The 17973-nt window shown below is 42.5% G+C and overlaps 1 protein-coding gene across 1 annotated transcript in view; it reads right to left on the bottom strand.

Annotated features, from left to right (window-relative positions):
* Window positions 1-3532: 3532 nt before the first annotated feature.
* pde1ca (phosphodiesterase 1C, calmodulin-dependent a) overlaps window positions 3533-17973 on the bottom strand; it is a 190595-nt gene continuing 176154 nt past the window's right edge. The window contains exon 17 of the mRNA XM_084033837.1: window positions 3533-4671. Coding sequence (XP_083889963.1) covers window positions 4538-4671 — 134 coding nt within the window. The 3' untranslated portion in view covers window positions 3533-4537. The remainder of the gene's footprint in view (window positions 4672-17973) is intronic.

The raw sequence follows: 17973 nt of genomic DNA, 5'->3' as shown, positions 1-17973 counted from the left end.
AGGAATAAAGATACCAAAAAAAGAAAGAAAAAATGAATAATAATGATTTAAATCTCAACACAAACAAGAAATCAAAATAACCTATATTGTTTGAAAATAAACTTAAAATACTCATCTTATAATGAGCAGTGTAAAATGTTATAATTTTTTGACTCCTCACTGTTTTGGTTGTGCTCGGCCCACCACCCACCGGTACCGGTTGTGTTTCTGTTGCTTTTTTAACAATCCTGAACAACAACACTCCGACAGTATAGGCAGTGTTCCTAGCCTGGCTCTGGCCGTACTCTTTGCAGTAAATGTTAGCCCGCCCGCAGCAAGCCGGAGACCAATAAAACGACCGGTTCTTAAAACTACGACCGTCCGGACTGCCCGGTTCGCGACACTGGCTCGAGCGGAGACAGGTGAGACAGGACCAGGTGTTTACAGTCCGAGGGGAGACAGGTGTTACGGGCACAGCAACTTTCTGTACAAAAAAAAAACATTGACAGTTTTCTTAATTTTTGACGCTCAAGTCATTCTGCCCGATTACTTTTCCTCACAAACATTCACAGAACTGTCAAATTTATTTTTCCCACAAACATTCAGCAAAGAAGAGACCGGGGTCAGAGCCAATCAGAGATGAAGGCCCGCCCCTATTGACCTCTGATTTGCGACCAAGGAAAATATTTAGTCGCACACCACTGATTTTTGGTTGTATTTGCACATTTTCCAGGAGAATGAAGATCAAGGTCCAACCATTGACAGGTCTGCTGCCATTGTGTCCATCATTGGTGACGATGAAGATGGAAGCATGGTGCCATTCCATCCCCGTGAAGTGAGGGTCTTCCTTCAAGATCAGCTTGTCCTGCAGGGGACTGAGAGCTGGCCTGATGCACTCCTGCATTTGTTTGGCTTAATCTATGTCCTCCAACGTGAGTACCCAAAAGGGATGACATATACATTCGAGTTCATTCAGAAAGTCCTTCTGAATGTGGACGGAGAAAAGTTGAAACCCAAGATACTGTCATTGAAAAATAAGCTGTAAACTAATTTTGTAGTTTACAGCTTATTTTTCAAGGAGAGTATTACTTGTTGACATGTTGAAATGTTTTTTTCAGTTTTGTTTTGAATATGTTGATACGTTGATCTGTTACAGCCCTGTACATCCTGCAAGGAGAATATTACTTGTTGACATGTTAAAATTCTTTTGCAGTGTTTTTGAGAATATGTTAATACGTTGATCTGTTACAGCCCTGTACATCCTGCAAGGAGAGTATTACTTGTTGACATGTTGAAATTCTTTTTCAGTTTTGTTTTGAATATGTTGATACGTTGATCTGTTACAGCCCTGTACATCCTGCAAGGAGAATATAACTTGTTGACATGTTGAAATTCTTTTTCACTTTTGTTTTGAATATGTTGATACGTTGATCTGTTACAGCCCTGTACATCCTGCAAGGAGAATATAACTTGTTGACATGTTGAAATTCTTTTTCAGTTTTGTTTTGAATATGTTGATACATTGATCTGTTACAGCCCATATATCTTTTGTTGTGATTATCATGTTGAAGTTTTTCTTTTTTAAATAAAAAAAGATACAGATTAGACCATTATGTTCAGATTTTTTCTTATCTTGTATTTGGTTTTAGCAGTGAGAATGTAGATACAACATGGTAGTTTGTATGAAAAGTTATTGTTTTGACGCATAATTGATTTTTCGTAGTAGAGTAATATGTTTTGATGCTACCTAAACTTTTTACATTACATTAGATGTACGGGTATTTATTTTTTTGAGTGGAAGGTGTTTCCAAAATGTATTTGAGTTTATTTTAGATGAGTGCATTTCTAGTAATGTCAACAAAATTATTTTAGTAGGTAAATTTGGAAAAATTAGGTGAAAACAATCTAATGTGTTTGGTTCACAACATCTTTTGAGTATATTTACCTCAAAAGCAGGAGTTATACTGACATAATAGCAGTTTGTTCACTAAATACAATATATTTTAGGTTCCAAACACTCAAGTTTTGTGTCTTCATCACACATTAACAATAGTGGTGTTAAAACAAAAGTATTTAGTATAGAAAGCAGGAAGTTTATGGTTCAAATGCCATTGTAAAACTGTCAACACAATTGGAGAACATTAGTCAACATCAGAAAAAAATGGGTTAATATGACAGAAAATATTCTAAATGTAAATATAACCAAAATGTGTGAAATCAACTTCATTTTTATAGTACATTTAGCATGAAAAATTAGATATTTTGATGCAATATTTTGTGTAGAGAACACTTTCTCAATTACGTTTACAAACCTAAATATTTAATACTTAATGCACACAATGAGAGAAGTTTTGTAAAAGAAAAATAAATGGGTTTAAACAACATGAAATATACAGCTCCAATGTCCAATACAAAATGTGTCATCATGTTATAAAATATTATTGTTAATTGCACTACAAAAATACTGATTTAAAAAGGAATAATTTAATGTTATATTGACTATAAAACTTTGATACATATTAATCAATTGTACACAAAATAAGTAAGTTTAATCAAATCATTGTGTTTGTGTTGAAACATTATTAATATATACATTAAACAACTCAATACCTTTCTGTTATTTATACTAGATATTCCCACCTAATATGACATTGAAATCTATGTTATTAAAGCACAAATTATTTTATCATTTGGTTGAAATTATTTTGTTCAACTGACATGCATGTCTTGTCAGATTAGGATCATGTGACATATTTATTTTATGTCGGTTGTACTTAAAAGTTTTGTGTGCAAGGGGTTTCCAATACATTTTTGAGTAGAATGAGCAATTTAAGATTAAGTTCAATAATTAAAATGTTTGTTTATTTGACTTTAAAATGACAAGATATACTTGTTGTTTGTACATAAAATTACTGTTAAATAACATTATTTTGTTTGTGTTTATTAAACATTAAAATAAACATTCAATAACCTGTTAATTATTTGTCAATATTACATAGATTTAAATGTTTAATGAACACAAACTATTATTTTGTGTGATCAAAAAAGTTGTGTTGAACTGACATGAATTTCCAGTCAGATAAGGTTCTTCTGACACTTTTTTTTTGTGTCTGGTGTACTCAAAACTTTCATGTTACTGTACTGCATTGAATTAAAATTATTTAGTGCAAGGGGTTTCCAATAAAATTTTACGCTCAGATAGCGAATTGGGGTTTACAGTGTAGTTTAGCAGCAGATCACTGCAATAGGCTGAATCATACGATCACGATGTTAAAATAACTAAAAAACACTTACTTTTTATCTCATTTTCCAACACCACTGACGGAAAGACTGAGCTGTGACTCGAAATCCGCGTCAACAACAAGCCTGTCCAGACGTGTGCATCGCATTTAAGTGTCCCCTGGAAACACTTCCATTGTGTTGTGGTCTATTTGCAGCGCATTTTTCGAATGTGTTGTGTTGCGGTCTATTTGCAGCGCGTTTTTGTAATGTGTTGCGTTGTGGTCTTTGCAGCACGTTTTTGTAATGTGTTGTGTTGTGGTCTTTGCAGCACGTTTTTGTAATGTGTTGTGTTGTGTTGTGGTCTTTGCAGCGCGTTTTCTAAATGCTGCGCATGTGTTGTCAAATTGAGAAAAATGTTTCCTCAATTTGCTTGTGTTTTGTCTTTTTGCATGTGTTTTCTTAAGTTCCGTGGTGTGACCTTTCAGGGCCACCGTATGTAGACCATACCCTGATGATCCATTACGACTGTCTCAAACCTGACAATGCTGCTGTGCTGAATCATGGATATCTGACTGTGACTCAGCCGCAACTCCCTCTGATTGGCTGCATTGTGAGGGCTCCAGCCAAACTGCAGTGCAGTGAAGCATTGGGAAAATGTTAGAAACTGTTTCAGCAGGGAATAAGTATGACTACACAAATCAGTCCTGCAAACCAAAGGCCTAATTTGGTTTGAACTGTTTTTGGATGGCAAATATCCATAACAATGTCTGTCATGATTTTCTTGTACATCACATGAGTTACAATTGCATTTTGTTGTGCATCCCGATGTTGTACAATGTCAAAAAATTATCCTTGTATCCTCGAATCAGCCCAGTAGCAAAATTATGTTAAAGAGTTATAATGACAAGATGGTTTGAGATCAGTACAAATATTGGTAGTGGCTTGAGTTTGTCAGCCGTGTCAGCCATGAATACAGGCAAAAGCACACAATGAGAACGACTTAAACTGTAATAGAACAAAGCTGGACAACAGAGAAGGAACCAGTGGAAGACTTTATAAAATATAAAGTGCGACCCTCAAAAGTTTTTATCAATGGACATTTAAAATTCAAGCAAAAAATACAATTATGAAACAATTCATACAAGTAGTTTACTGCCGCAAAGTTAGAGAAGTGATATAATGAAGTGTGAGGAGTTGGGAAACATGGTACTGCAGCGACAGATACTGATACTAGAGGGAAATTAAGCAGAATGCAGCTGCAATATGCAAATTTAAACAAAGGCTGATCATCTTGACAGGATCTCATCACGCTAATGTCACAGTCTAGATTATAAGGTCACTTTCGTCGACGCAGAGAGATGCGCTGCAGCCTCTTAGCCTTTCCTCTTGCATCAATGGGCCGCATGTCAGTGACCTTTGACCTGAGCAGCTGGTAGGAACTGTGTCTCCTGCAGTACAGGATCAGAGAACCTGCAGAGACAGCAACACCAATGTAAGTCTGTGTCAACAGTAGAAGTAATATTAACAGCAGTTTTAGTGTAGTAATATTAACAGTAGTAGTAGTATTAGTAATATTAACAGTAATAGTAATAAGTGGTTTCCTATGGAAACGTGGCATTTTCTTGATTTCTTTGGAAGAAATCATGTTCTTCCGAGTTAAGCAAGAAATGCTTTATTGGAGATTCATATCTCTAAAACCACAGCAATGTTGTAAAACCACGGAATAAAATGGTAAATGGCCTCATTTATCGCTTTTGTCCAAAGCGCTTTACAGCAATGACTGACATTCACCCATTCACTCACACATTCACACACCGACGGCGGAGTCAACCACGCAGAGCGACAGCCAGCTCGTCAGGGGCAATTGGGTAGAGGTGTCTTGCTCAGGGACACCAGGCACTCAGCTAGGAGGAGCCGGGGATCGAACCGGCAATCTTGCGGTTGCCAGCCAACCCGCTCTACCTCCTGAGCTAAACCTAAAATAAAATTAACAAATGTCTACCATGATTCAGACGTATTTCACTATCCACAAACACATATTCTTTAACTTGCAAATATGTATTACTTACTCTGAAAATATGGAGTCATATTTATACATTTACAGTTCCATTTCTACATGTGAACAGGGTTTGCATATTTGCGGATTGTCTCCTGTGACTTCCTTATTTATTTGCATATTTTTTCCAACTTTTACCACTATGGATCTGTAGAATAAACCTTACAAATGTGAGGTACTATAATTTGTATGTGTGTATTTGTGTTTTGAAAAGTTATATCCACAAAAATAAATCATGATTTGCAAATATGTAGAATTAAGGCTGTACATGTGTATTTTAATTTCTGTATTTGGTTTCTTCCCGTCGGTGTGTGAGCCACCTCTATTAGTGACGTCATATTCCTACCGCAGGGATCTGACATGGGGTGGTGTTGGACCCAAAAGCAGCCCAGAAAACTCCACACAGCAAAAAGTCTCCGAGGTGAAACCACCTGATCAGTAATCCAGAAACTCACGGTGATTAAGTGGCACAGAAAAATGCCAGGCAGCAGAGTGAGCAGGCAGACAGAAACCAGGAACACACAGGCAGGAAACTTGGTCAGGAACAGAAGGCTAAGGCATTTACTGGGACAGGGACGAACAAGGAGGGATAGCCAGACGAAGCAGTGAATCTCTCTCTCTCTCTCTCTCTCTCTCTTTGGGTTTTCTGGCAGATTGCAATATAATTTTTAAAATTACATACCGCCACCTACTGAACCATAGTATTAAGGACAGGATCTAGTTTTACATTCAATTATACTATAGGATAGCCCTACTTTAACTAAAAATTTTCTTTCAGAAAGGAAGTCCAGTACCCAGTTGAACAATCTTCCACTGATACCCAGTCTATTCATTTGGATTAACAGTCCTTCTCTCCACATGGAATCTAGGCTTTCTCAATGTTAAAGAATACAATCACCATCAGTTCTTTCATCTTGAAGTTTTCTCAATTTCTTTGCTAACTTTCACAACAGCATCCATAGTTGATCTCCCTTTCCTGAAACCATTCGGATAAGATGCCATTAGACCTCTCTGCTCTAGTGTATAATTCAGTCTCTGGACCAAGATCTTTTCCATCCATTTACACATATAAGAGGTCAAGGCTATTGGTCTGTAGTTTCCAGGGTTATTTGGGTCTTTACCGGGTTTACTAAAAGGCGAAATGAGTGCAGTCTTCCAACTTTTTGGCATGACCCCTTCTCGCCATATCTTATTAAATAGTTCCAGGACAAGACATAACACTTGATCAGGCAATTTACGAAACATCATATAACTTAGTTGGTCCCGACACAGTGCCATGCAACACTATTTCTAACAAACTCAGTCAGCTCGGCACGGAGAGTTGAGTATACAATATGCTTTTTTCTAAGTATATTCCGGTTTTCACTTAGTATTTCCTCTTTCCTCTTCTTATGCAGTTCGTCCAAATGATTTCCATTATGTACTCTGGCAAAACTCTTGCCCAGCAATTTAATCTTTTCTTTGTCATTTATAGCTATTGTTCCTCCATCCTCTAATATTGCTATTTAAGTGTACTTCCTTTTGCCACTCATCTTCTTTGACATATTCCAAACATCACCTAATTTCACTTCTTTGCCTATAGTACCACAGTACTCCCTCCGTATATTCCTTTTACGGGTTTAATAACCCCGCGGGTCAGAGCTTTTTTCCTTTGGTAGTCTATTAAGTTTTCTTGATTCAAGTTACTCCTCAGTACTCTATTTCTTTCTCTAACAGTACATTCTTCGTTCAACCATGGTACTACTTTTCTATTCCCAGTTATACTGCTTATGGGTATGCTCTTCAATGCAGCATTCGGAATCAGATTTGTCACTACTGAAGCCCATTCTTCTACATTACCATCCATTGAAATAAAACAAGCTTACTCTATCCAATATTCTTGAAATGTATTTCAATCCGTGTTGTAATGCTGACGAATAGTCAATACCTTTTTCATACCACTAGGTGGAGTTGATGTATTTGTAGATAGTCTTGCACTTTCGCCTTGTGCGTGTGTATGAGTGATCGCCTCCCGTTAATAGAACGTGCTGTTCCGGAGCTCGGTATTAGTCCCGTATTTACCTGTTTTCGACCTATATAAAAGTTACCACTTGGTACACCATCCTTTGTGGTCCTGGCTTTTTACCCAAGTTACCACATATTTTTGGCGACGATGAACTGGAATTGTTTTTCCGCTGAGTTTTGTTTTAAGTGTTAGCTAAAACACAGAGTGCTAGCTAGCAAACTTTGGGCGGCTATCTACATGAGTGGAAGCTCGAGCAGTACAGAAGAGCACGGAGAAGAGAGAAACAGAGCGCCAGGGGCGGCAGAGGAACAGCAGAGACGAGGAGAGGAGCCTCGCATCCAGATGGCTACGTTTGGGACTATTGGTGAATTGTTGTAAGGAGACGAGGACTGGACAGAATATGAGGAAAGGTTGGGACACTTTTTCGCTGCTAATGGAATTACAGAGGAGGCTAGGAAGCGCTCCATTCTCCTGAGCGTGTGTGGAGCAAAGACTTATAAGCGGATAAGGAACTTGGCCACACCAAAGAAGCCGGGGGAAATTGAATATACTGAACTGGTCAAACTCGTCACAATCCAAAACCGTCAGTAATAGTCCAACGTTTCAAATTTCACAGCCATTTTCGGAAGTCAGGTCAGTCTGTAGCTAATTTTTTTGCAGAACTGCGGCAACTGTCAGAACATTGTGATTTTAAGGAGGTCTTAGATGACATGCTGCGTGACAGATTAGTATGCTGTATTAATAATGACGCCATACAGTGCCGTTTGCTGGGGGAAACTCCACCACTGACTTTCAAGAAAGTGCTAGAAATATTGTTTGGGATGGAAATGGCTGCAAACAATGCCAAAGACATTCAAAAGGGTCAGACTGGATCGCAGTTTATTGGCTGTGCACCACGTGAACAGAGAGGCTGCAAAGTCATCAAAGAAAGTGGAATGGTTTAGGTGTGGAGGGGCACACTATGCAAATGATTGTAAATTTAAAGAAACTGTATGTCATACTTGCAATAAAAAAGGACACTTAGCGAAAAAGTGCAGGAGTGCTAAAAATAAGGCTAAGAATGAAACATGGAAAGCCCGGCAGGCTCAAGCACACACACATCACGTCAAGGAAGAAGACGGAGAGGCAGCACAAATGAGGGACCGCCTAATTCTATCACTTTTTTTTCTCTTGCTTGGTAGCCACACTAATTATTTTACAGATGAAGGCAACAAACCTAGTCTGATCCACCACCAGTGAATCCTCTTTAACTTTCCATTTATGGGAGCACTACACCAGCTGTGTCATTGGAGTATTTAGTCTTCTTGCCTTCTAGGCCTGCTTGCTCTCTGTGGTAGCGATCTCAGGGCGCCACTTATTCCTCCTACTTCGCCACTCATTACTTCTTCATATGTTTCTGAAGGCCTACTTTGCATTTCGTCATTTACTCTCTTTAACGCTTCTACATAGGATATGTTATAGCTTACCTTACATTTTTGCACCTCTTGTGCTTTAATCTGTACAGAACAGCCTCCGTATTCTGCACTATGTTCTTCACAGTTACCACGTTTCAGCTTAGCATCTTTTGCACATTTTCCATATTCACATTCCCCTCCACATTTTGAACATCTTTGTTTACCATGGCACATTCTTTAGTATTTAAAACATCTTATTGTCTTTGGATATATTCTCTTACTCTTATAATTGATCCATCCCATTCGGATCTCTTTAGGAAGCGTGCTTTCAAATTGTACCAGCAGTGATAAAGTTTCTTTCTTTACCCCATCTTTGTTTGTCTGAAGTCTTTTGACGTCTAGTACTTTCCCTCCTCTTATTTCTTTCTTGACTTCCTCCTCAGACACTTCTAGTGGCACATTTGTAATTACACCTCTCAGTTTAGCCACTATTCCAAGGATGTGAGATTTAATCTTTACTCCGTCAAGTGTTTACACTGAGAATTCAACAGTGAATGAGTGAGTGAGTGCAGTTTAAATACTGAGCTGATTAAACGAGCTGCAGCTGAGAGAGCAGATGGGGAGAGTTGAGCTGATTAGGGGGCGTGGCTGGCAGGCTGAACAGAGGTGAGTGGAAAAGTACTGGGGCAGAGGTGAGGAGGATGGGCAGACTGTGACAGGATCTGTAGGATTTAATTCTGTAAAGTTAAGGTGGCCATCGTGTGGTGATCATGTTCTTGATACCATAGACACAGAAGACCACGGTCATCCCTCCAGCTTTACATTTTGGATACATTTAACACAGTAAACATCATGATACAACATAGTTAATGTGTAATTAATGTGTCATTATTAGGGGTGTGACGATACACTCCGCTCACGAGACAAGACGAGACGAGATTTTAAGAAAACTACAATGACAAAATATATGACTGGACTTTAATTTAACGGAGTTGCACATGCATTTAGAAATATTTTATTATAACTCTTTACATGCATGATGTAAGCATGATCTTTTAATAAACTTCTTCTTTCACAAATTTAAACTGAAACTAAAATTTATAAAAGTTAAAATAAAATAAATAAAATAAAATATTTATTTTTCCCAAGTGTAAATATGTGCAAAACCAAATCAAAGTTCTACTTTGTCAATACAGAGTGCAAATAGTGCAAACGGAGCCTGACCAAGTATGTCATGAACAACATCTTCAGCATCTCTGACATCGCAGCTGTCAAGTGTATCAATGCTTCGGGAGTTTTGTCTTATCTCTGGGCTGGTGAGAGCTGCTGCTATGGCAGCTTGCTGCTCAAGGTAACGAGCCAGCATATCCAACGTGCCCGTCATTAACTTGTGTGATGGCAAATGTAGCCGTTTCTGCTTGGACATTTTTACCGCGGTAGCCGCTGAACTACGATGAAAATAAGCAGTCACACGTCTCACCCGCCCGAGTAAACGAGCGACGCGGGGAACACCGAAGCCAGCTTGGGTTGCAAGATTTATAGTGTGCGCAAAACAGATGTGCGACTTCAATCCCGCGTCGCGCACGGCCACGTCCATATTACGTGCATTGTCGGTAACAATAAGCGATGCTGTGGTTGGGTTTTTTAAGCTCCCAGTCAGTAACAGCTGTCTGTAAAACCTCAGCTATGTATAGCTCACAAATCTCGCGAGACGGATTTTTAACGCGACGAGAAATATCGTTGACTTTAATCTCCCGAGATCTCGTGGTACGAGATCTCGTCACAACCCTAGTCATTATGCATGGTACAATGTTACTTTTCGTAAACTGTCATGAAATAACTCAGTCCTATACACTTGTACTAACATTGAGAGCACTGCCACTGGTTCTGGTTCAGAGGTGAGGGTGTGGTTTCTGGAGGAGAGGGTATTGCTATCCTGGCCTTTTTTCTGGCTTTAACCTGTTTTTACTTTCCCTCCACATTTATCAAGAATGTTGTTGTTTCTAGTGCTACATTAGTATAGTGATGAAATGCAGGCAAAGTTTTGTTAAGGCTACAGTGGTTAAAATCACCAAGTATCACCATGGGAGCATCAGGTTTAATCTATAGATGGTGATGTACACAGTCAGTGATTGCCTTAGCCACTCTGCTGGCATTCCCACTCGGTGGAATATACACAAGGCACACAAACATGTTAGTAAATTCCCCTTGGGAGGTAATGTGGATATGAACGTATCACACAACAGCTCCAGATGAGCGTTGCATATTTTGTCTCTTACTGCAAAGTTACGGCACTAACTTCCTTGATGTACATACACACCCCACCACAGTGTCTTGCCCGAGTTTGTGTCTCTGTCCAGATGTATATGAGAAAAACATTCAATTTGAATATAGTTGTCCGGCACATCTTCCCCAAGACAAGTTTCCGTAAAAGCCATTAGACCAGACACATGGTATTTGTAGCAGGCTCCCACCTGTTAACGCAGATCATCCAGCTTGTTTTTCTGGGAGTTGGGGTTGCAGAGAAGCAGTAGTTTGGTGGCTCCTGGGATGTGTTGTCCAATACCGCCTCTCCTATCCCGTTTCCTAGCCTTCCTGCCTTGCTGGTTGCCTGGTCCATGTCGTCGTAGCTCCCCCGGCACTTCATGCAGCAGGTCAGGCGACGGTAGAACTCCACTGTCCTGCAGTCCCAGCAGCTCTGCCCAGTTCTACCTTAGCAGGCTGGTGCTGATGGACCCATCGGCAAAGCACTGAATGACTTGGCCCAACAGGATTAGCCATGTCAATGCTAGTGGCTACGTTCTCCAGTTTACTTTGCACACACGCAACAAACAGCTCACACTTCAAGTCATGTCCAGCAAATTTGCCCACTGAGTCCACGGGTGACAAACAAAACAAGGACCCAACAGTCATATAACAAACTGTGACAGCCAGCCACGCAGGAGCATAAGAGGAGAAGTAAGAAACCACCATTATGTGCCATTCCCTGTATTTACACCCCGGCCCCTAGGGGGAGCCAATGGGACACAGCCATCTAGAGCTACAATCAAGCCTATGCCAAAATATGGAGTTCCTGTGACATCACCACATCAGCCAGATTGCCTGAGTCTCTTTGGAGAAACTCTGCCGCAGCCAATCGCTGCCTGGATTACACAGTACAAAGAGGGAAGTGAAACACACACAGAGGAGAGTACCTCACAGGAAATCAAATAGTGAAGTTGGTCGCGAGAGTAGGAGTTATTGTTAAAGGTCTGTGTATGATCTTTGTCCGTAGAAGAAGTCTTCTGTGTGCCACTGTTGAACGTCTGAGATCCCTCTTCGTGCATGACCCTCGCCTGCCTGACCAACCACCCGCCTGCCTCGCCCTAATATATCTGAGAATCCGCCCAGTGTGCTAAACCCTGCTTCTGAACGATGAAGATTCTATTGGATTACGGACTTGACACTGCTACTATCCTTTACCTCTCACTCCCACGTGTAGTCAATAAACGTTTGCATTTCATTTATTTCCGTTGTGGACAGCAGCAGGAACCCTCCTCCATGCCGCCAGCAGAGCAGCACCATGTTGAGGATGAGCCAATCTCACAGCTACTGGTGATTTACAGGATTACAGGCAAGAGGCACTCAGGAGAAGTGCTGTGCAATCACTGATGAAGTTTAATATGGTCCCATTGGTAAATTATGTTTAGCAAAATACCTGTTTCCTGGAGGAGAATTCGGCCGATGGTTGAACCTCAGATTCAGGAGGAACAATGCGGTTTTCGTCCTGGCCGTGGAACACTGGACCAGCTCTATACCCTTATGGTTCATGGGAGTTTTCCCAACCAGTCCACATGTGTTTTGTGGACTTGGAGAAGGCATTCGACCGTGTCCCTCGTGGTATTCTGTGGAAGGTCCTTCAGGAGTACGGGGTTGGGGGTCCTCTGCTAAGGGCTGTAGGGTCCCTATACGACCGGAGCAGGAGCCTGGTTCGCATAGCTGGGATGAGGATCAGCACCTCCAAGTCTGAGGCCATGGTTCTCAACCAGAAAAAGGTGGCTTGCTCCCTCCAGGTTGGGGGAGAGTTCCTGCCTCAAGTGGAGGAGTTCAAGTATCTTGGGGTCTTGTTCACGAGAGAGGGAAAGATGGAGCATGAAATTGACAGGCGGATCTATGTGGTGGCCACAGTCATGCATCGTTGTATTGGTCTGTTGTGGTGAAGAGCTCTCGATTTACCGGTCAATCTACGTTCCTACCCTCACCTATGGTCAGAAACTTTGGGTCGTGACCAAAAGAATAAGATCTCGGATACAAGCGGCCGAAATGAGCTTCCTTCATAGGGTGGTGGGGCGCTCCCTTAGAGATAGGGTGAGGAGCTCTGTCACGCGGGAGGAGCTCGGAGTAGAGCCGCTGCTCCTCCACATCGAGAGGAGCCAGCTGAGGTGGCTCGGGCATCTGTATCAGATGCCCCCTGGACGCCTCCAGGTTCCAGGCATGCCCTACCGGGAGGAGACCCCGAGGAAGACCCAGGACACGCTGGAGTGACTATGTCGCCCGGCTGGCCTGTGTCTGGGTGTCCCTGCTCAGACAGCTGCCCCCGCGACCCGGCCCCAGATGAAGCGGAGAAAAATGGATGGATGGATGGACCTGTTTCCTCCCTATGCTAAGTTGAAAAGGCTGGATGATAAGGAAGTAGAGTAGAGTACTTAACGTATGTAGTTAACGAAGGGTTGCTCTAATTTGTCTGACCCTACTCTCGACCCACAGCCTGGGATTCTCCAGCTTCTCAGCTGCTTCACAGGCATCTTGCAGCAGCAGATTGAGGACATCATCAGCAGGATGAAACCTCTGCCATGGACCCTTTTCCTACAGCCCATGAAATCAAACCTCTGCGCTTTAAGTCCCCTGATCACCCAAGTCATCAACCACTCATTCCTGGCTGGTTATGTTCCATCTGCTCTCAAAACTGCTATCATCAGACCCCTCCTCAAGAAAACCACCTTAGATCCAGAAGTCCTCTCCAACTACAGGCCCATCACCAATCTCCCATTCCTGTCCAAAGTACTGGAAAAAGTAGTTGCCCCCCATCTTCAGGACCATCTAAACACACACTCCCTCTTTGAAAATTCCTGTCCGGTACCTACTCTGCCCACAGCACCGAAACAGTTCTGGTCAGTGTCAACAATGACCTGCTGATGACAGCTGACACTGGATCACCATCACTCCTCATCCATTTACATTACATTTACATTTACATTTAGGGCATTTAGCAGACGCTTTTGTCCAAAGCGACTTACAATAAGTACATTTGTCGAAAGAAAGAAGCCACAACATATCATTGCCGATAAAGTAAGAGCTAAAAAACAGAAAAAAAGTGTTAGGTCCTCGTCTGAGTAAAGTAGTGGCTGTTCAGCAAACATACCTTAAGAACAATAGTGCTATAATCAAAGTGCTATAGGTAAGAACATAGAAGTGCTTTTTTTGGGGGTGGGGTGGGGTGGGGGGGGGGGGGGTGTTAGTGGGTCATGCTATGCAGAGTCGAGGTGAAGTCTGAACAGGTGAGACTTTTCGGAAGATGGCAAGTGACTCTGCAGCTTTCGACATGGTTGACCATAAAATCCTCCTTCAGTGCCTCCACAACACCATCGGACTCTCTGACTAGTTCCAGTCCTACCTGTCTGGAAGAACAGAATACGTCTCTTTGGGAGTTGCAATGTCCGAGACTCAACTCAACTCAACTTTATTTATAAAGCGCTTTAAGCAGCCGTAGCTGAGACAAAGTGCTGTACATGAAAATAAATAAAACATAAATCATAAAAAGGTAGGAGACAAAATAAAAACAATAACAATTTTAAAACAATTAGAACAGTAAAGATGTTAAAACAATAAAAACAATAAAACACTAGAACACTAAAAACCAGAGCAGAGTCTCATGCTGAGTTAAAAGCCAAAGAATAAAAGTGGGTTTTAAGACGAGTTTTAAAAATGGACAGTGAGGGGGCTTGTCTAATGTGGAGCGGGAGGACATTCCAGAGTTTAGGACCGGCAGTGGAAAAAGCTCTTTCCCCTCTGAGCTTCCTCTTAGACCTCGGTACCTCCAGGAGCAGCTGGTCAGCTGACCTGAGGCACCGAGCAGGAGCATAGGGATGAAGAAGCTCAGAGAGGTAAGGAGGGGCGAGACCATTTAAAGATTTAAAAACAAATAAAAGAATCTTCAAATGAACTCTAAAATGCACAGGCAGCCAGTGGAGGGAGGCCAGAATGGGGGTGATGTGCTGGCTCTTACGTGCCCCAGTTAAAAGGCGAGCAGCAGCGTTCTGGACCAACTGGAGGCGGGTGAGGGAGAACTGGCTGACTCCAAGATAAAGTGAATTGCAGTAATCCAGCCGAGATGTAATGAAGGCGTGGATTACTGCTTCAAAGTGCTTCAGTGCAAGAAAGGGCTTCACCTTTGCCAGCTGCCTCAGATGAAAGAAGCTGGACTTCACTATAGCACTAATTTTGCCGGTCCAATTTAAAATCACTGTCCATCTTAAAACCCAAGTTTGAGACTAATGGCTTCATATATTGTGCCAACGGGCCAAAGTCAGCAGGGGGGGTTCACTGGAAGCGCTCGGACCAAACACCATCACTTCTGTCTCCTTTTCATTGAATTTTAAAAAGTTCAGTGACATCCAGGCTTTAATGTCTTCAAGACATAACAGAAGTGGTGTCAGACAGGCGTTTTTCTTTTTTAGTGGCACATAAATCTGACTGTCGTCGGCGTAAAAATGAAAGGAGATGCCATGTTTTCTCAGAATGTAAACCAGGGGAAGCAGATACAGAGAGAAAAGCAGGGGCCCTAAAATTGAACCCTGTGGAATGCCATATGACAGTGGAGCAGAGCGGGACTCAGAGCCACCAAGGCGTACACTCATAGATCTTCCCTCAAGATATGATTTGAACCAATTTAGGGCACTACCACTAATTCCCACTAGGTGCTGCAAGCGTGAGACTAAAATATTTTGGTCTACAGTATCGAATGCTGCAGTTAGGTCCAGCAGGACAAGGATCACATGGTCTCCAGAGTCAACCGCCACAAGGATGTCATTAAAAACTCTTAATAAGGCTGACTCCGTACTATGCAATGTTTTAAAACCAGACTGGAAAACCTCCAGGATATCATGCTCATCCAGGAATGATTTTAACTGAGCATGGACAACTTTTTCCAGGATTTTTGAAGTAAAAGGCAGCTTGGAGATAGGTCTATAATTGGCTAGCAAACCACGATCAAGGCCAGGTTTCTTAAGCAGGGGTTGCACCACAGCATGTTTAAAACGTTGGGGGACAACACCAGAGGACAAACTGCTGTTAATAATGGCCAGAACTGACTGCCCTATACAGGGGAATACCTCTTTAAAAAAGTGAGGTGGGACAGTGTCACAGGGAGAGCCTGATGGCTTAATCTGGCCAACCACTTTTTCTAGGGCAATCAAAGACACAGGCTCAAAGGAATCAAGCACAGCTGAGCAAGGAACATGGTCAGAGGGGTCAGATGCAGGTGTGGTGATGAGAGCCCTTGTGGTAGCAACCTTATCAATGAAGAAGTGTAGGAAGCTACACACATTGTCACCTGTGGTGTCCCTCAAGGGTCGGTTCTCGGCCCCACCCTGTTAACCCTCTACACTCTTCCCCTTGGCTGTATCATCAGCCAACATGGAATAGTTTTCCATTGCTACACTGATGACACAACTTTATGGACCTGCATTCATATAGCGCCTTTCTAGCTAACTAGCTACTCAAGAGCTTTTCAATACATTCAGTCACTTTTACTCGTTCACACACATGTTCATGATTCACTGATGGCAGAGGAGCCGCCTGCACATCAGGATCTAACTCATTCATACACATTCCTACACAGATGGCGCAGCATCCGGGGCAATAGGGGGTTCAGTATCTTGCCCAAGGATACTTCGGCATGTAGACTGGAGGAGCCAGGATTCAAAACGCCAATCTTTCTGACGCACTGTTCTTGAGCTAATCTGAAGGCCACATAAAGTTTGGAAGTCTGTCGCGATTGACACTGCAGAAAGTGGTCGACCACTGCGCACAATGCACCTCAGCAATTCTATCTATTTACAGGGAAAAAAAATTCCTGACTGCTGGTCAGGAAATCATGCACAGGAGAGACAAGAAAGACGACATGGAGTCATTGGGCCCCAGTTTCGTGGCGCAGCGCAGGGTGGCGGAGCCAGCGTAATGCAAGTTTCGACCAGCGCAGCCTTGCGCATGGTCAGTTTGGCAGTTTGGTGGATCGCCTGCGCCAACATGGGTGTGGCGGCGCAGCAGGGGGAGGCATCACAGATTCAGCTTGGCGTAGCGGAAGTTTCGTGGCAAAAAGCCTCGCCGAGACTGCGCTGAAAGCCCGCCAGCTCCAACCTAGTCTACTCTTGGCGCAAGGCACAAATAAAGTCCATTCATTCAAGGCGAATCACAGCTGGCGGAGTGGAAGTTTGGCTGACCGGCGCGCAGTGCGCACACGTCACCGAGACCTCACAGGTAGGTTTCCACAGTTCCAGGCACATTTAAATGCAATAAATAATCACAACAAACACTATTTAATGCAACTAATTGAATCAACACCTGAATTTATATCTATATAGATTGTCCCGTCACATCTGACGTCAGATCAAAGGCGGATGGCATGCGTAACGGAAACTCAGCCTCTTGGACCAAAACATCTCCCTCACTCTCTCCTGTTTTGTATAATATCGGCATTGTTATTATTATGATACGCACACACAGCGCGTGATGCGCGTGGTGGGAGCGGCGGCGCTGCTTCTGTCATCGGGTTGTCAAGTGACGGAACTTGCACTGAACCTCCCCTAATGCATTAAAGGTGAGGAGAGGAGCTCATTTGATTGGTGAAGATCTGAATCGGCTGTATTAATCCCAGTCCACGCCTCGTCTCCCACTCACGCCTTCTTCTCCTCCCTCTTTCCCACTTGCGTGGGTGGGCGAGACGGGAGGTGTGCCTGCGCGATGCACGAAACTTGCAAAGTCCAGGCGGACACACCCCGTCGGCGTGGCGCAGGTGCGCTGCGCGCTGACTACGCCTAGTCTACGAAACTAGGGCCCATTGACTCCACCACCACAGAATGAAGCCAGAAGCCAGAAATGAGATGAGTATGATGCAACTACACGTAAAAATACACAGGCTAAGATCAGGTTCTAACCCATGACCAAGGAAAAGTAGGGATTGAATGTATGCCAGCATTAACTGTAGGAAGGGAAAGTCAAATTGATGTCCTTAATAGTAGTAAGAACAATGTTGTACATACATACCCAGTAACACTGCA

Source organism: Eutrigla gurnardus, assembly GCF_963514095.1.
Source record: "Eutrigla gurnardus genome assembly, chromosome: 18".
NCBI lineage: Eukaryota > Metazoa > Chordata > Actinopteri > Perciformes > Triglidae > Eutrigla > Eutrigla gurnardus.
The sequence above is the reverse complement of the archived record's forward strand: the minus strand, read 5'-3'. Positions and strand labels throughout refer to the sequence as shown.